Source organism: Pleurodeles waltl, chromosome 3_1 (assembly GCF_031143425.1).
Source record: "Pleurodeles waltl isolate 20211129_DDA chromosome 3_1, aPleWal1.hap1.20221129, whole genome shotgun sequence".
Lineage (NCBI taxonomy): Eukaryota > Metazoa > Chordata > Amphibia > Caudata > Salamandridae > Pleurodeles > Pleurodeles waltl.
In genome coordinates, this window is record NC_090440.1 from 688,367,139 (window position 1) to 688,387,313 (window position 20,175).

Below are 20,175 nucleotides of genomic sequence, written 5' to 3' on the forward strand. Positions count from 1 at the left end.
TGTTTACTGCCTAGAGGTGCGGCGCCTTTTCACCCTTACTACCCTTATGTCTCTCTTTCTTACCTCTGTCAAGATGTTCACCCTGATTGCCCCTGAGGGCAACTAAAGGTCCAGGACCTCAGCTGCTCTCTGCAACACCTTTGCAAAGGAGGCCCCCTTTTTTGTAGCCATGGCAGGAGGGGAGACCAAGCCAGTGTCCAGTGAGGTGCCTATCCCAATGGCATCCACCAGTTCCTCATACCAGTTGGTTCATCTAGGGGGTTATGTAATAAATATGACTCCTCAAACCCCTTCCACTTGTCTCCCTCTACAGGCCTATCAAAAGAAAAAGGCACTGGCTCTGACTCAGAAGCCATAGTAACGGCCGGTGCCGCACTCGATGTTGGGCGAAGCCAATTCAGCTTTGTATTGGAGTCAGGAATGATGTTGAGGTTGGCACCGATGTAGGTCTTTGACGGTTCTGGGAAAGACGGCACTGGAGCAGGCTCATGGATGGAGTCACTCAGGATCCAACAACACATCCATGGGGCCAAGGGCGAACCCACCAAACAGGAATCCAGCAAGGGCACCTCACAAACCCATGGGGCCCGAAAGTGCTCCAGAGGGGTCAGACTGCCTAAATATGAGGTGCATGGCCTAAGAACTCTTTGAGTTGGCGGGAATCACTCAGGCTCCAGGAACCTCTGGGAGGCACGTAACGAGCCCAGGCATAGGCTTCCCAGACAAACAAGGCCTTGAGCAATGTCATTGTTCCAGCAGCTCATCTGATGACTTGGACTGGTGTGGAGAATGCTTCGACTTCTTGCGCTTGTGGGACTTATCTGATGATTTACATTGGGATGATGGTCATCAGGAGTAGCTCCCCAAGCAGTCCCAGGACCTTCATTGTGACTGGAATCGCAAGCGCCACAGAATCTTCTCATGTTGGGTGGTGAGGAGCTTCAGGGAATGTTCACTCAGTGCCTTCAGGTTCATGGCCTCACAGGCCTAGGAGTTGTGGTCCTGCTCTAAGCAGTACAAATACACCAAGCGTGGGTCTGTCACAGACATCTGCCTGTTACAGGGATCACAGGGTTTAAAACCCATTGGTGTTTTGGGTGACATCCCTCGAAAACCAGAAAAAAGGCTTTCGGAAAAGAAAACTTTGACAAAACATGGAAAAAAAGTAAAAAAGTAACTGAGGGCAGCTCTTCCAGATCTGCGCTTACTGGTGTGGAATGAAAAGAACTTACGTCAGCACGGTGGGGTGGTGCCTATATAGGCACTGCACATGTTTCATCCGGTGCAGAGCTGAACAACGCCACCTGCCGGCATAAAGGGGTACTGCTCAAGAATTTCCAGATTCAGTCTAACTTTTGGGTATAATTCTAAGGTAAAGAATCTGTGGCTAGATGTCTGTATCAGATACATTTTATTTTTTTGCATAGACTATAGTATAGATTATAGTATACCCCTGCGAAACTCAACACCAGATCATGAGTGCATTCGCTGTCAAAAACCACAGGCTGACTTTTTACATTTGTCATGAGTTTGTTGATATATAGCATCCTTTGGAGAAGGGTACCAGCTACAATACCACACATTGTCGATTATGAGATCCCAAGCACACCACGTATAGTGGTCATGGGCTATGTAGAAAAGCTACCAAAATCAACACTGTCTTATGGTGCTCTTACTCTTGCTAGCCAAGAAGGAGATAGCCAGGGTGAAAGGACCTCTTTCTATGGGAGATAGCTAGCTTAGAAGTTCCACTACTTGCAATACCAGATCTGAATTGTTTGTAAATATGCAACCGCCTCACTCCAGACCTAAAAATATATGCGCCCTACTAACAGTTTTATTTGGTTCAATTGCAAATTGATGATTTGATTGCTCTGAACACCTCCTCTTCTGACCGGGAATAGGCTTTTGAAATACCAAAGTCGCTATGTGTTTCAAAACGAACTGCTGGAAGGTTGGATATATTTATGATTGCCCTCATAGTTCACCTACTACGCTGGTTACAGTGGCAGGAATATAATTGCTGCATATATATTGCAACATGCTCTTGTGATGCTCCATGATTGAGCTGATGCTGGGTAGCACACTATTTGTATTTTTGCTGGATAATATATTAATAATAAAATGTTTTGAAAAACACAGCAGTCACATGATTAAGAACCGCTGCTCTATACATTATCACAAGATAATTTATTGGTGTGCTGAAAATAAAGGTCTAAAGAAAATAGTCTGTTCATACTAAAAAAAGTGATCAGCCTTTTTGCCGTTTTTATATGATGCGTATCTTCTTCCCCTGACTGAACTAACCAGTAGTTTCAATATTCACTTTTACACATATTGACAATAGTTCCATGATATGCAAAGCTGCTGCCCATACTCATAATACATACCCTGATCCGATTGAGGAAGGGGCTGAAGATGCACCTATTTGAAGAAAACTACATCACAATGCGGATACGGTCTACTTCTGCTTCTAGAATCCAGCCATCTTTCCATTGACTGTACCTTTGCCACTGTAAAGTGCTGCGCTGCATTTTGCTGAGACTTGCAATATACAAATACTACATACATACATGATACGCTTAAGTGGATGTGCCTAATTAGTCTTAAGACAAGCCACATGAAAGAGAACAGTAATAGGAGTTCCCTCTTGGGCGTGGCCTCAAAAAATGGTACTAAAAAACGTCAGTCTACTAAGACTTGGTGATAGATAACCTGAGCTGACTGACTGACTTAGATCTCTAAACGGAGTCTCAAATATCTTCATTATTGTTTTTAATTTGAAGACCCAGTAACAGAAATGTCCACACATGACACGTACGCTTAAAGTTGAAACCACAATTTCCTTTTTATATCTCATATAAACTCTGCTAAGTGCATAAACGAGCACGTCTAAGATGCTTTATCTACCGTTTCCAGATGTTAAACATTCCGTGGATTGGTCATGAAGTCTCGAAGGAACAACTGCCTTGCTATTAAGCATCTGCACTGATTAGCTGCGGGGGCTGACATTAAGTATGTGTGCATTATGTACCAGGCCTTATGCAGTCATTTCCTCCTGTCATGATTGAAGAGGTACTTATCTATAAAAGTGATAGAAGAAATAAATACTCACCAATAACAAAACTTCTCTTGTGTAGGGCCACTGCTATGATATGTACTCTTCATGAAACTAATTTCTTCTCCAGCATTGTTCTTTCATATATGTACATGCTTGAATCAGAATAGCAGGCAGTACATAAAAAAAAGAGTAGGAAACAGGCTCATCTTATTGAAACAGGTTGCACAGAACTGCTTGTCCCACTCTAGAGTTGGCTACTACATTCACATCTAGGCAGTAAGGTCTAGTGTAGTTATGCACGCTTTTCCACGTGGCTGCACGCCCAGTGTCCTGTCAAGACTCTCCAGCAGAGTGCAGCTGTTGTCACCATGCTTCCAGAAAAGTGTGCACTCACTCTGCTGGGGAGCAGACACTTTGCCTTGATGCAAGCTGACAGCCAACATGCTATTCTTTGGACAATTAGCGACCTCTTCCTGGAAGGCAAAAGGAGACAAATAATTGATCTGAAAAACTTAAATTCTTGGTTCTGTCCATAGAGAACGTGATGCACCTGCTGACATGAAGAGTGCAAGAATCTATGATTTGGGGAAGAAAGATCACAGGATGACCAGTTAATTTGAGTGAAAACCTTTAGGGACTTTTAGCATGAATCTCAGGTTGGTCCATAAAAAAATCTGGCTTTGGTGAAGCAACAGTATGTCTCATTTAGTGTAAACACTTGCAGTTCTCTGCCAACCTTCCTGAGGTGAAAGAGCAGAAGAACGGTTTTCATAAAAGGAATTTCAGGTGTGCCAAAGGGATATGTTTGAACAAAAGCCGCATGTTAGCTCAACACCATATTTAGCTTCCATGGAAATGGGGGACGCCTCACTAGATGAAAGTCCCTAAAGAGTGCTTTCATCAATTGTTTTATAATTCTCTATAAGAATAAAGATGAGGAATTGTCTTCTTTCAAAATCTGAAATCTGAGGTCAAGTTAACCCTGACTGATGAATTTGTGAGGGTATCCATGGCTAGCTTTAGCAAGTACGACAGTACCTGATTGGGCCACATCGAGATTGGGCTAAAGCTCTTATCTGTGCCCCATATGCAGAATCTTTTCAGCTTTTGTAAGTTTTTGTTGTAGGTGGCATATTCACCTATGCTAAGATGCATCTGCAGTCCGAAGGAATATTCAGATGAGCTTACTTTCAAGTGATCAGGAACCATACAGTCAAACTCACCGGCTTGAGGCTAGTATGCAGAATATTTCTGTTGTGTCTGGAGCAGAGCATGGAAGGATTCTTCAGCTGGATCAGTTGATACACAGAGAGCCTCAATAGGTTGTTGATAAGGCCATAGGGAATAGTGATCGGATTTAGTTTTCCACAGAACCCTGGGAATGAGGGGAAATTGATGAAAAACGTAAGCAAAGACACTTGACCAATTCATGGAAAGGGCATTGCCCTTGAACCATGTTTGATAGAAACTGCTAGCGCAGTACCTGAATTTCTCGTTTTCCAGGGTGGCAAACAGGTCTATGGTTTGTCGGCCTATGTTTAGAAATACTTTTTCTGCTTCATCGCAGTGGTTTTCCCAATTCTGGCACCTGACAAAGTGTGGCTAAGTGCATTTATCTGATCATTTTCCATGCTGGAAGATGTTCCACTACAATCTCCACCTCACTGATGATTTTCGACACACACAGCATTTGTGCCTCTTCCAATGAAGAGCTAGACCTCGTTCCTCCTTGTTTCACAATGCAGTACATAAAGGTTGAGACTTCTGTCTGGACTGGAGGTAACAACTGGGGGCCTGGTTTGATGACCCGTACCTCAGGATGTTTATGAGGAGTTCCCGCTCCACCGCTGACCAGAGGTTTCTCGTGGACAGCTACTGTAGGTGCTCACCCCATCCTTCCAGAGAAGAATCTGCTGTCACGATTATCCAGTTGGATGAAGACTGGAATGGAGGACCTGCTTTGAGGTTTGATGGGAACCTCTAAAATAGAACAGCTTATTTGAGCTGCCTGGTGAGTTTCACCCTGTCCCTTCATGAGCCAGTGGCTTGTTTCCACTGGAGATCAGTTCCTGCTCATCCAAAGGAATCAGGCTGATGCAAGATCACTTGAAAACCAAGAGAGATTTGTATATTTTGATAGGCACCTTTTTTCATGAGCAAAATATCTTTGCTGTCATCAGGCGTTTTGTTACTCTTTCTTCAGAGGGGGAAGGATACCCCAGTTGAGTGCCTATGATTGTCCTTAGGGACTGCAGGACAGGTGAAAAATGTCTCAGTGTTCAAGGTCAGTCCTAGTTCTTGGAATAGGCTTAAGCAGGCAGCTGTGGAGAATAAGCCTCTCCTTTTGATTGGGTCTTAACATACCAGTTACCCAAACACTGATATACTTTGTGACCTGTACCAATACCAGGCACTTTGTTAGGGTCCAGGATGCAGACTACAGTCGAAATTAAAGCATTATTGCTGCCCTGCCACTGAAAATTACTGGTACTGCCTCTGATTTGGATGTACCAGGACATTAAAATATGCATCCTGAAGATCCAGGGAAGTGAAGTACTCCCCTTCCAAAGACTCAGAAGGCCTTCCTGAAGGGTTACCGTTTACAAATATTGTTTGTTCAGTTTTTCAGCTCAGTTTTTGCAGCTCGGATATTGTCTTCCACTGGCCTAATCTTGGAGTTGACTACGAAGAATCTGGAGTAAGATCCTAGATTGCTACTAAACAAACATATTTGCTGAGCCCGATGGCAATTTTAAGAAGAATTATCGTGGATCCCCAGCCGGATGAGGGGGCACGATTCAAGTATGTCAGTATATGAAAAATCCAATGCTGGAGAACTTTAAACTATCAGCTCTCCATCTATGCGTTTCAAGCACAAGAAGGAATGATTAGAAGTATGTGCTTGCTTTGTTGCAGGGAGGAACTTTGGTGAATTCGAGCAGGTGCATTGTTGAGCCTTTAACAGCATTTTAAAAGCAGGAAGAATCAGAGAAATGGAAACTTCCAACAGTAGGACATCTGACCATTGGGTTTGCGTTTATTATCCAGTTACAGCATCAAAGGATTATGCCAATGACAACAGCTGGGCTTAGCAAAAAATGAGCATTATATATCACAGTTCTCTTGGGCACAACAGTAAGAATAATGAGAAGGTAAACTTACTAGTTTGGAGTTCCGTATCCTTTTGTTCTGGTAAAACCAACGGACACTGCAACCACCAGTGCTGGCAAACCTTGAAGAGGGAAAAAGCAAGTGAGTTTGAAAGGATGTGTGTAGGAGGCATTGTAAGAGAAGATGGAGGAAGAAAGACAACATGAAACTTACCAAGCAACAGAGAGGACATGGTGAGGAATGTAATATGTGCTGTCTTTTTTTCTCAAAACTGTCAAGGTATCACATATGCGGCCACAACTGCACAAAGTGAAGCACATGTTTTCCTGTTGAACATTTTGTCTCTTCACTACAATGGTTCATCTCTTTTAGTACTGTTTTCTCTTTCCTTTTCCTCTTTATGTTTGCCTTCCTCATGCTCGTTTATTTTTCTTCTGACCTCCTCTTCGCCTATCACATGTACAATTTCCCCTCATGTCAAACATCTTTCTACTCTCTCTGTTACTGAGAATAATAAGGCAAAAGGCAAAGGGAAGAGTCCTTGTCATCTTGTTTACCCTCTCTATTCTTTATTGCAACAGTCTTATCTCCTTTAGTAGCCCTGCTCACTGTTTCTGCCACTTATCTCTCATGCATCTCCCTCCTTCCCCTATCTTTTCCTGCTCCGGTCACATCCTTCTCTTGTTCTTCTCGGTCTTCCTCCTACACACTCACCCACACTAAATTTCCCTTCTGTGTAGTTGATTTTCTTGTCTCTTTTAGTCATTCATCCACATGCTGCATCTTTTTTGTTTTGAGTGAGCAACTGCTTTCTGATCTTCCTTTTCAATTTATTTTTATATGAGGACTGACTAGGTTTATCGAAGAGCCATGGTTACCAAGCTGAATGTTTATTTATTTAAAGTTATATATAGAGAAAGAAGGCAGTCTATTGACCTTTGACTTATACAGGAAGGATGGTATGGAAAGAAAAAAAAATACAATTGCAAAGCAAAAAAAAGGCATGGAGATTCAGGTGGTAGGCGAACAGGTGACAGAAGAGAGGAGAAGAAGTTCTAGATTTAGAGGTATGAAGGCACTAACATATAAAAAGTTGTGTTTTACTAGTAGGGCTTATCCCAAATTTCGAGACAGTCTTTACAGCTCTTGTTGAATAGCACAAAAAACATGCCAATCTGATATGAAGCTGAAATGGTATTTCCCAACACTAGAAGCATTCTGAGAGAAAGAATGGTTGAGGGTAATCTTTTCCTTGAGCTTGGGAATCTCTAGTCATAAAAGACACATTTCTTAAGAGACTACTTGAACCAGAGATTCTTAACTTTGGGGTGATCTAAGTCACAGTGGTATGTACAGAGTTTTGTATGTGATGAACCTGTTGCTTACCTTTGTAACACTCTTTCTGGTGGACACTCCATTAAAAAACCACAGATTCCTCATGTTTTGAAAACCCGCATTCGGCAGACTGGATCCAGAGATTTTTAACAGAAATTTCTTTCACGCATCAGTAGGTGGCATCGTGTAGCTCCGTGTTGGGTCTGTCCTGCCCGAGAAGTAATATCAGAAGAACCATACAACTACCACCTCTGTGCATCAACGTCAGCGTCTTTCTGTTATGTGTCTGCTCAGTCGGATGCGTAGCCCTTGGGAATCAGATTTTGCCAATGTGCAGATCTCTACGTTGGAATCTTTTTAGCAGGGTCCATAGGGGCTCATTCCTTAGAATAGGTAGGAGAGAGGGTAAGGGAGGAATCTGCACTTAGAATACCAAACAGAAAGAGTATTACTGAAGGTAACGTGTTATTCTAACAGATACTGCTAACCGCAGATTTCTCACTTTGTAAAGAGATACCAAAGAAGTTCCTCTCCAGGTGGTTGGTCTGTAGAATGGGCAAGGCAAGAAAATCCTGTAGGACTGAATGAATGAAATGCCCCTCCTGCAAAACTCGGCTAAGTAGGCAGTAGTGCTTCATAAATGTGTGGAGTGACGTCCACGCTGCAGCCTAGAAGATGCCCAAAACTGGTACTCCGCACACCAGTGTGATGGTAGAAGCTTTGGTTCTGGTGGACTCAGCCACTAGACCTTCCGGGAGTGCTTTTTGGCCAAACCATATCAGTTCTTTATATAAAGAGCAATCTGTCTGAAGAAGGTTCCCAAAAGGTGGTCAATTGTTCCTGGCAGTACGTCACATTGCACAGCCATGCTTTGATGGAGGAGCAGGCTTCCTACCCCAAAGTATAGCCACCCTACATTTAGCCAGTAAGTGTAACACAGCTGTGAGCCATCAGCAGTCAGCAGGCACATCTTTAACATAACCCAACAGACCCACCAAGGGCGGGGGTCCGGTGATCCAGTAAATGGTCATAAAAACATCTGCCCAAATGGACTCTATCCATCGGCAGTGCCAGGCGAGATGGATAAATGAAGCTGGTGCGTAGTTACAAAGTGCACAACGGGGAAATTCAAAGTTGCGTTTGCTCATTGTTCTGGCACATTATCCTACTTACATCAATCCAGACGCTGTTGAGTGGCATGCGTTCAAGGGATATTGCCCAGGGTACAGGAGCAACTGAGTATTATATGCATCAGATGACAAACTAAATGTGTCTCTGAATTAGTTTTGGTTGCAGATTGTTGTGTTGCTGTGCAAGAATGAACAAAAGAATCCATCAAACCTAAACTAATGTATTTGCAATCTTTCCAACAAATGGTCAGAGGGAGGGACCAGCGAGGAATGACAACAAAATGATCAAGGGACACAGGGAGGACAGCAAGGCTTGAGGTCTGGGTAAAGCCGGGGACAGGGAGGGGAAGAGCCTGCACTGCCCAGTAGGTCCTCGTGCTTAAAATGTAGCATGTTGAGGACACTGAGACGAGATGTTGAAAATATGCCCCAGAACTCACATGATTAGACCAAACAATCTGAAGTCACCTCTCTCTGGCAAAAACAATGTCCTACTCTTTAGGATAGCTCAAGGGGAGCTGACCGCTCTGTCAATGTTTTAATCCCTGGAGATGAAAGGAGGGCTTACATACACTGTGTCATTAACAGAAATCACACCTTGTGCCTTACAGATACTGGCATATCTGCCTTGAAAATCTATCAGTTTTACTCCTCTTCAATCAATTTCTGATGTGATTGATCAGGTGGCTTCCATGTTATGGCCTGAACATGATTTTTTAAAACAAACTTTATTGCATTTTCAATTAATAATGAAGATATATAACCCAAGGGGGGCTATCTTCGCATTATGTGCACTCCATTCTGTATCATATGTAGACAATAGATGACAGTACCAATAAGACTAAGCATCTCTTCTGTGATAATTTCAGGTGCACCAACTAAATGCACAGCAAACACTTCCTTAGGATTGAGAACCAAATTAGTTTTCAAATCTCTCTACCACCTCCTCACTTCCCAGTGTGTGTCCTGCAGTGACCTGGTTCTAATGAAATCAAGCATAGGAGTGGAGCTGTAGGGAAAGCTTACATATTGGTACCCCACATCGCCAGTATGTTAGTGTGTCCTAGTTTGGGCCATATCCATGTATTACATCCAAGGTAGCGATCATGTCCCGGAGGCTGGTATCAGGGCGTGGGTGAACAAACTAATTCTCTTCAGGAGCCTGAGGTTTAGGATGCCGCAGTGAATTCATTAGCACTCCCAGGCCCTGGCCACTTCAGTAGACCCCCTAACCCCTCTTGGCGTCCCGGAGTCTCACCTAGCTTTCATATCCCGCCCATTTAATGAGTGTCCTCTGCCACATGTTTACCTGAGGTCCCCTCAAGGATTTCCAGTTCCTGGCGATCTCCCTTTTAGCAAGAACAGAAGTCCGATCCTGGAATTTGCTTGTAACCTTAGTTTTTGGAATATGAGGAAACCAACTTAACAGACAGTAAGCTGCCGTGCACGGGATCTCCCTTTCATTGACAGTAGCCAGGGCACCCCTAATGGCTTCCCAAAAAGTGGTCAGGTCAGAATAATTCCAAAACATATGGTAAAACTCATCTCCCGCTTCCCCACATTGAGGGCACTGTGTATCTGTCAAAGCATAGTACCTGTTGGTCCTCCCAGGCGTGAGGTATGCCCAATGCAGGACATAAAAATGTGATGAGTTTAAATCTGGCATTTCTAGATACGTTTGCTGCACATTCTAGAACGATCTTCCAGTCTCGTTCCTCTATGACAACTTTTATGTCTCCCTCCCATCAGATTCTCAGCTCAGTCAAAGGCAAGTGTATGTCCCCTTGCAGTCGTCTATATAAGCAGGTCACCATTTTGAAAGTCCCAGATGTAGTCAGCACATACTGGCAACAAGCTGCCGGTTCCAGCTCTGCCAGCCCCGTCTTCTAGTGTTTAGGAATGGCTGCAGTTACTGCACCATGTAAGAGGAAGTGTCCCTAGGGCAAGTCATACCTCAGTCGAAATTCCTCGAAGGAAAGATAAACTTCATTTTCTAATAGGGCCACAATCGTGGTCGCCTTCCTTCATTCAGCCAGTCCGCGCCAAGTGGAACCTCCTCGTGGAACCTCATTGGGATATCAGGGGAGAACATGATTCTCATTTGCACCTTCTGCAGGCTCCTTCTCCAACATCACTGCTGAACTTGGAACTCAACCGTGTCATCAGTTCTAGGGCTTGGAAGCCTAAGAAGTGCTCTAGCCAGTCTGGGAGTGCTTGGGACAAAGGGAGGTACATCTCTCCATGACGTGAGCTTGCACGCCAGCCACTGCACCTGTGATACAAAGTAGTAGGATTCAAAATACGGTACTGCTAGGCCTCCCTCAGTCATTGGTCTTTGGAGTGTGGACAATGCCACCCTCCTGCGGCCCAAGCCACAGAGAAAACCCGTTTCAATTTTATCTATATCTTGGAAGGAGGATCTGGGGATCCAGATTAGCAGGGTAATGAAGAAATACAACAAGCGGGGAGGGCAACCATCTTCAGTAAGGGCACTGAACCCACAATAGACAGTGGGAGTGACCCCCCAAAAGGCCACACGGGACAGACGGGTCGAAATGACCCTACATTTCCTTCGAGTAAATCTGTGGGATTATTGTAAATATAGACTACCAGATAAAACAGCATCCCCAGCCCCTCTGGGGAGGCCCTGGAAGCCTGCATAGGAAATCAGCATGATATCCGCCAATTAACGCGGAATCCTGGCAGGGTCCCAAAATGCTCCAGCAGTTCTCGGGCATTCTCCAGATCTCAGTGTCCTGTAGAAATAGCAATAGATCATCTGCATACAGCGCAATGTGATGGGTCCGGTCTTCTTCTACAATGCCCCGGTACACGTACCCCTCCTGGCACAACACACCAGCAACTCTATGGCCAGGGAGAATGGCCATCCCTGGTGGGTGCCTCTCTCCACCTTGTAGCTCTGAGAGATCATTCACCCGATGCGGAACCTGGCCGAGGGGTCTGCACAAAGCAGTCGGGTCCAGGCAAGGAATCCCCAACATAGGCTGAAATGGGCCATAACACTATAAAGAAAAGGCCACTCCAAGCTATTGAAGGCTTTCTCGATATCTACTGCGAAGATCACAGCATTTGCTCTGCTATACATGTTGGCCTAGAGTATCGTGCAAAGTCTACAAATATTATCGGCCATGTTATGGTTCAGAATAAATCCTGCCTGGTCCTTACTTATGAGCGTGGGCATATGCAGTAAAAGGCTGGTGACCAAGATCCTACTCAATATTTTGTAATCTGTGTTTAGCATAGATAACAGCTGATAGGCTCATTGGTCATGTGCCTCCTTCCCAGGTTTTAAAAAGGGCACAACCAGGGTGGATTATGGTAAAAGCTTTTGGCCTCTGGCTATTTTATACAGGTTTACTAGTCTGGGGGCCGGGTCTTCCACATAGGTGGAGCAGAACTCTGTCTTGTTTCAGGCCATGGATTTAAAAGCGGCCCCTATCCCTTGGAGGGTAAGCTCTCTACCAAGCTTTGGCTTGTTCGGGAGAAAGTCGGGAGAGGTAGCAGCTCCAGAAAAGGCTCGATATGTGCGAGTGAATTCTCTATCCTGTTACAGTATAGATCAGCATAATATTCATAGAACTTGCAATTAATGTCCTCTTGGCGGTATTCCCTAAGTCCCTCATTGGTAGTAATCTCCACAATCACTGACCCATGTTTGGCTGGGTTCCCCAGCCACGCAAGGAGCGGCCCTGTTCATAGGATCTCAACTCTTTCTCAGAAGTCAGGATCTTATGCAGCAGAGCCCTTCTGATTCATACCGACTCCGAGAGACACTGGCCTCTAAGTACCACCTTAAATGCATCCCATTCCATTTGGGGGGACACCTCTGTCCCTGCATTTTCCTCAAAGTATTGAGTAATAGCTGTCCTGATTGTGTCACTGAAATACGGGGTCCTCCATGGCTGCAATCTCCACAACAGGATTCAGGGGTGCTCCCTCTCCCATCTCAGTCCCAGTAAAAGGGGATTATGATCAGAGATGGGGTGGGAGAGATGTTCAGTGGAATGAACCTGTGCGTGGATGTCAGGTGTACATAGTAGGGTATCTACCCGCACCTGTAATTCGTGCAGGCTGGAGAAGAAGGACTAATCCCAGTCACCTGGGTGGTGGAGACGCCAGGAGTCCAATAACCCCCATTCTGCCTGCCAGGTGGAAGACACTTGGCCCTCTCATGTCGTCAGAGAATCCCACAGGGGCGGGTGTGATCGCTCTAGAGCCGGATCTGTTACATATTTATAGTCACCCCCTAACATGATAGACCGTGCTATTTGAGGGGCCAAGGCTCGGGATAGATCTACAAAAAACATTGCATGGTCCACATTAGGACCATATATGTTTCCTATGACAACGTCCCTGCAATCTAAGTGCCCCGCAACTATAAGATATCGATCTGTTGGGTCAATCAAGTGGCTAGTGTGTTGGAATGGGACCCAAGGGTGAATTCACACTAGTACTTCCCTCGTGTAGGCCAAATATGTAGAGTAATAGGTTTGTCCCCTCCATCTGGGCTGTAACGCTATCCCTTCTTTGGCTATTAGGTGAGTTTGCTGAAGAAGTGATATCTGTATTCCACTTCTCTGGAGGTATGAAAAGACGGTGTCTCTTGACCATGGTATGCATCACCCTAATATTCCAAGTTAGAATTTTATTTGTCAAAGGTGTTCCCACTGTGTGACATAAAGGTAAAAACCAGGACTCCCTGTGACTGCAACAGGGGTATGTCAAGAAATTGTTCCCTCCAGCTCAACCAAAAGCAGCTAAGCAGGGCACAAATCAAACCCCAACATTCAACCGAGCAACAGTAACTTCCCCAACTCCTCCACTCCAGGACACGCAGGTCTACGCCCCTCATCCAAACAGATAACAGTCATGCGTTCATGGGAGCACCCACAACACCAATAAGCTACGAGGCTAAGGAGTCGGTGACCACTGTGCCTCGCTTTGCCCAGGTCTCCCCACCCATCGCTACCAGTAGGAGATTACATGACCCCACAATTGCAAGCAGGTATTCGTTCATGGAAAGCAATCAGCATTAAGAGTATCAAGCGGGAAACCCACAATTCCCACTTTTTGAAATGGGTTGATTCTTTCAACATGCCCTTTAGCCCAGAACAGTTTGTCCACTGTGTGCGTTGTAACTTCAGGCAGCTCCTCATCTGATGATCCAGCTGAGCTGATATTGCTGGATGGGGCTGAATCCAAAACAACACTTCTCCCCAGTGAGGATGGCGAGCCAGGACCCCCACCGCTCATTGCCACCACCTCCGGTGTAGAAAGGGGAAAGGCCATCCAGGCCACCTCTTTCTGCAACCACTGCTCCAAAAAGGCAAGTGTGTCCCGCACCTCGGTGGGCTCAGGGAGACCCACTATGCGGATGTTGTTTCTCTTTGACCTATTTTCACTGTTCTCAGCTCTGAGCTGAGGCGTTCGCACTTTGTCCGCCATTTGAGTGAGCCTTTCTCTCATATTTGTGACATTCGGGTAGATATCTGCCATCGCCCGCTGTGGTGAACCTCTCAGTCAAGCGCATGTGGTCATCTTTCAGAATGCTCAAATCTGCTCCCAGCACGTCAATATTGGTCTCTAGTGCTTCCCTAGAGGCAGTAAGGGTTTGCAGTATGTCATGGAAGATGGAACCCTCCTGGGCTTTCCCCAGGGGCAAAAGCAGTGTCTCCACAATAGCCCCTCTGGTTCTGGGCGCCCGCTTCCAGATTGTACTTTTGTGGCATTTTGTCCATTACAAGATGGCCAGAGAGTCTGGGTTTTAGAAGGCCAGTCACCCTCCAACTCGGGGGGGGGGGTACTCTGCCACTAGTTCTCATACGCACCAGCATCCATCTCGCTTTCAGGGGGCAAAGGTACCAGTCAGTCTAGAACATTTCGGTGGTCCATATCTTCCCCACCCCCGACACCCACAGGCATCAGCATTCAGGCCTTGGCTCTTGAGGCCCTCCCTTGGCGTTTTTTAAAAGGCCTTTTTGGTGTGCTCCAGGATGAAGGTAGCCGGCCCACCACCGATCAGGGATGTCTCAGAGCAGCAGGTGTCCTTCACTAGGCGTCGGAGAGCCCTCCTCACTGTGCCCTCAAGTGAAATCTGCAGAGTCTTCTCTCTCTGTGCAGTCCCAGTCTTTTTGCCTCAATGGTCAGCAGGAGGTCTCCTAGGTCGCGCTTCAGCAGATGGTATTTATGCCAGTCAATAATTAGTGTTTCTTTTTTTTCTTTTCCTCCCAACACTTATCTCCCCAGTAATCTGTTAGGGGATGGCCATTTCACTTGTTCACCGAGGTGTTATTGCTGTTAGGTGTTGCGGGAGAATGTACTATGTGTAGCATTGCCTCTTAGCCTCGCCGCTTATAAGTCACCTACATACTTGCTAGTTTTTCAGAGGGTGATGGCAAGGTAAGAACGCTGCTGCAGGCTCCGTGGGGCCAGCAGGGGTCTAACCTCTGCCACTGCACAGGACGCGTAGTTGAGGTTTGCTCCCCCAGGGCTCTCCAGCTCCCATCAGGCCTCCCAGGTTGCTGTGCCACAACAGATCTCTCACCTCAAGCTGACCCACAAGGCGCTTGCAAGGTGGCAGGGTGGACACACCTGCTCCTCTCTGTGCCCTTTTCCTGTCATCCAGTGGCTACAGAATCACTGCACTCCAGAGCCTGCACTTCTCAGCTAGACTCTCCCCTGTCCCAGTCCTTGCTGGGGGTGCCGCAGGGGATGGGGGGCAGGGAAGCCAATCCGCTCTATGCCCAGTGGTCTCACTCTTCCCTTCTTACCTCTGTCACAGCGCAGTGGAGTCGTGCACAGCACTCCACTTGGCCTCCGCTGTTGTACGCTGCCATCTTAGGTGCTTCAGGTCGGGCTGCCAGAAAGGTCAGCTTTGGTCTCCTTTTGTGCCTGCAACTTGTCAACAGTGGCCAATATTGAAGTTCGTCCCCAGATGAGGGGGGTCCCAGCAGGGGACTTGGGATCCCTGTTGGGGTCAACTAATGGGCAGTATGGGCGAGGATGGGGATCGCCAGGCAGGAGAGAGAGAATCTGCATCCTACAGCATTGGCATCAAGCCATCTGTTTGAACTTCTTATGTTTCTTTTTCTTGGTCTCACCTGAAGTCTTTGAATGAGAAGGCAACCTCTCTTGGGAACAGCCTCGGGAGCAAGAACATGTCAACATCCCAGACTGACTGGGATCAGACCTTCCTATGATGCTCAGTGAGAATATTTGGCCTCACAATTTCAGGTGGCTTTCTGATTCATCCAAGAGCTGCTGCTGCATGACACTAGAGACAAACCTTGTGAGGGTCCATTACTGACATCTTTTTGTGGCAGTCCTTGCAGGGTTTAAACCATGTTGTTTTAGGGAGATACATGTACCTTGCACACTGGAAACATTCATAGACAAAAGCTTTCTGTCAAGTGACAGAAACTAGGGAGCGAGCTCTGGATCCACCTCAGAAGGCACAGAAAGAAAGGAACTGACATTGACGCACTTCACTTTTATGGTGGCCTAGATGTGACTTCTGAGGTGTGACAGACCTGATGGGGAATGAGGGAAACTGCTGAGAAAAATCTTCGGATATAGCCTGGTGCTTGGGGGAGATTCACAAGGTGAGAACCTGTACTTAGAAGTATCCATCAGAAGCAAGCTGTTTTTATATATCGTGTGCTTGGAGTGGTAACCATCTAAAGAGTGACATAATTTAATGTATTATTGGCCGGAACCATCATAACAAGGCAACTTTGAAACTGATGTTTAGGAAGTAGAGAGAGAAGCAAGTTTCATACTTTTGCTAAGAGACAACCTTGACCTGTATTGTTTTAGGTTAGTCCTCAAGGATTGCCATGTTCCATAGCTTTGCAGCTGGTAGTTGGTGTTCCTATTCACATTCTTAAGAGGTGTGTCTAGCTTATGCATCAAGTATGTAATTAAGGAATTTGGAAGTAGTGACACATTTAGGGTAGAGAAGAAGTGTGATCATATAGCCATTACATTTGGAGACGTGTGAAATATTGATTTGGGCAGAGAGAAGAGAATTTGTTTTCTATTAGTTTGAATGTAGCTGCATTTAAATCATCTATTTTGTATCTCAGTGAGGGAGGAGTTCATTGATCACAGGTAGTTAGTGTACTTCTAAAACCTGAGTGTAATCAATTGGTATTGGGGGATTCCATCCTTGAGAGTAACTTGAATTCAGTTCAACAAAATCGTTAAATAGTAGTGAGAAGAGATCAAACACAAAAGAGACATATGTGAAGCTGGATATAGCATTATCAACCATAACACAATGGTATATTTATGAGAAACAGGACTTAAACCAGTTTAAAACAATGCAGTCAAAACCTTTTCTCCCTTCCTAACACCCAGTAGGGAGTCATGGTAAACAAAGAGCACTGTCCACAACCTCGAAAATGGTGGTTTCAGTACTTTAGCCAGAATAGCAACTAGACTGGTTTGTACTATGAAGTGATAAAGTCGATTGACAAGGCACTGTTTTAAGGTTCTTTGCCAAGAAGGGGACACAAGCAATGTGTATGTAATTCTACAGGAAATCGGAGTTGGTGTCAGCATTTTAAAGGAGGCACGAGAGACTGGCCAAAGGTATTACTACTCAAAAAAAGATCAGTAAATATTTTTTGCATTTCTCATTTACAGTCTATGTAAACTATATTTCCTCAGGTTTTTAAAAGCAATGGCAACATGGTTTATCACTGATCACATAATGAGAAAGATAAATAAGACATCACTAAATACTGGGGGACTAACTATTTAAGGGGTGATTTCCAGCATGATATTGGGTCAAGCTACCATTACAGCTGCACCAGTGAGCCTCAACAGAAGCTATAAAGACACTGCAGGGTGTCATTTTTTAGAAGGGGGGATCCTCCTGAAGGATCACGGCCTTTTGATTGCGACATCAGTGCCGTGGTGGTGACTGGCAGCTGGATTCATCTCTTGACACCCAATGCAACCATAATTTGAGTGGCTGGTTTAAGTGCGGATCATCCTTGGAACTAGCTTCAGACTTTTCCATTGAAGGATTTTGACTTTTCTGACAGGGGATAATGGCTATAGGATTTTTTTTGTTACATCGTGGATAGTGGCACAAAAGACTGGCTACGACCGTGGTGTTTACAATAAAAGGACTAAATGGGCATCCTGGTGAAAGAGGACATCTATTAAAAGATCTCACATTTTTGCTACGTCATTAGGAAATACATATTTTTCATAGTAGCTATCCACGTATGATTTATGAAAGGTACTTGTGCACCAGAAGGAGAATTTTCATTTATATTTATAGTAACAGGTCTACGTGTACGTTAGCCAGGGTGACGAGACGTCCCGGATTCCCCTGGACATTCCCGGTTTTTAGATGACTGTCCCGGTGTCCCGACGATTCTCTTAATTTTAAGTAAATGCCCCGGTTTTTGGGACAAAGGTCAGATCACCTAGGGAAGCACATGTTAAAAGTATGCTCTCCTTTAACAGACGCCTACAAAGTATGAAATTATTAAAGTAATGTATCTGTTACTGTCAGTCCCCTGTCTGCTCCCAGCAGGGAGACGAGTGGGGAGCCGAGAGAAGTGGGTGGGGGCGGGTTGGGGTGCATGTCAAGCCATTGCTAATTTTATATATGTAGTCTTGTAAATGTGTGTGTAGGCACACATTCACAAAGCTACGCAATAAACGGGACAGGCCAGATATAAAAGTGAGAGTAAATTATTTAGTCCTTCTTTTATGTCTGACCTGTCCCGGTTTTTGCTCCTTAAAATCTGGTCACCCTAACGTTAGCGAAATTATATTATTTCCAACAGCAGCCTTCTACAGTGCCTTGCTACATGACAGTGCATCATGGAAAAAATGCACGAAGCCACACTCATCTGCCAAAATGGATACGGTTATTGCAAATCAATGGGAGAGGTGCTTCATTTAACTGTCGTTTTTAAATGTGGCTACAGACAAGTTAGTCCTTAATATAAATAACTGATACTGTACGGCTAGAAAAAACAGACGGATCTCACCCACGTGGCAGACGACTCCTTGCCTTGTCTGCCTGTCCCAGTCCCACCCACTCGTGCAATATACTCACAGGTGAGCTGTGTGAGCCTCTCCATCAAGACAGGCTGGTCAGAGGGAAGGGTAGGGGCAGAGAACAACTGTGTGATTGTGTGTGGCTGTCATTAGACATACAGTAGGAAGGAGACAGGTCACGATTAGCTCTCCTACTAGAAACAGAAGAGGGGGGGAGACTGGATTTAGAATGGCAGGGTAAGAGTATGAGGGCATTTCACATTATTTTTGATGATGATTTATCTGTGGAAAATCGATTATAGACAACTAATGAAAATAATGACGAAGGGCTGTGCTGTCTCCCACTGAAAGAAAGAAGCAAGTATGTTTTTGAAGGACGCACCCCAGTACTTGACAGAAAAAACCGACAAATCGCTTTCAGTATCAGCCTTCTCTGGCCATCTAATGAAAGACTATTAAAAGAGCCATTCTATAAATGGAACAGCATAAAAAGCCACTACCGTGCAGTAAAGATTACATATTAACACACTGCTGTGCAGGAGACCAATATCTGTGGAATCATTTTCAAAGAAACAGAGACAACAACGAGTCTTTAATTCTGCCCAACCGTCAATTTTTTAAATAATCTATAATTAGGCAAATTGTCATTCTTCCTCCGACTTGTCAATGCAGATCAGTAATTTTAGGTGGACCACGTTGAACCTTTGTTAACGTTTATGCTATAACTACTAAATCAATTTTGATAGGATCTGTTTGAACACAGAGAATTAGGGATTCTTGAAGAATGAGAAGCAATTCTCGTATCCATCTGGTGACCGATGTACTTTTGAAATACTTAACCTTCTAAAACTTTTGTCAAAGCAAAGCAGGAAAGATGTTTTTGGGGGGTGGGGCAAATAGGTGATTGAAGCAAAAACAGAATATGTGCAATGTAGAAGAAAAGAAAATCTGAAAAGATACATGAATGGAATATAGACATTAAGATGAGAAAGGGACCTGGGGTACGTCAGTGTGGTATGCAGAAAGCAAGAGAAAAGAACATGAATCAAAGAAAGTCAGAGAGAGCACATAAAAGCAGGACAGACAATGTGAAGAGACAGACGGCCGAAGAAGAAAAGATATCGGTAAAAATGAGGGTCTTACCCCACCCCAGACAAAGGAAGCGCTTTCGGACCAGGCGTGTACGCATTTTACCAATAACAGCAAGGTAGGATTGCCACGCCTCCGTCAACACCCAGCAAAAGGAGGATAGAAAAAAGAAGTGCAGAAAAGCTGCAATCATAGTGCAGATGCCCTAAAAGAAGAAGAAAGTACAGAGCATTTACAATGGGTATTCGTGCATCATCATCATCACAACATCAAGGGTATACCTATAGGATGTAATATGCACTAACAAATGAACAGGCGGCTAAGAACATCCACTATGGGACAACAAACCAGCTCTACTGCAGACGCTGAAACAGAATAACTAATTGGATCCACTTTCCCATTATG

The 20,175-nt window shown here is 44.9% G+C and overlaps 1 protein-coding gene across 18 annotated transcripts in view; it reads right to left on the reverse strand.

Moving 5' to 3' along the window:
- Positions 1-20,175, reverse strand: part of ADGRB2 (adhesion G protein-coupled receptor B2) — a 1,191,470-nt gene that overhangs the window by 204,627 nt on the left and 966,668 nt on the right. For all 18 annotated transcript variants that reach the window (XM_069223314.1, XM_069223308.1, XM_069223306.1 and 15 more), the window contains 2 exons: positions 19,825-19,975; positions 6,224-6,293 (listed from right to left, as the gene is read on the reverse strand). In XM_069223314.1, the coding sequence (XP_069079415.1) occupies positions 6,224-6,293; positions 19,825-19,975 (221 nt within the window). The remainder of the gene's footprint in view (positions 1-6,223; positions 6,294-19,824; positions 19,976-20,175) is intronic.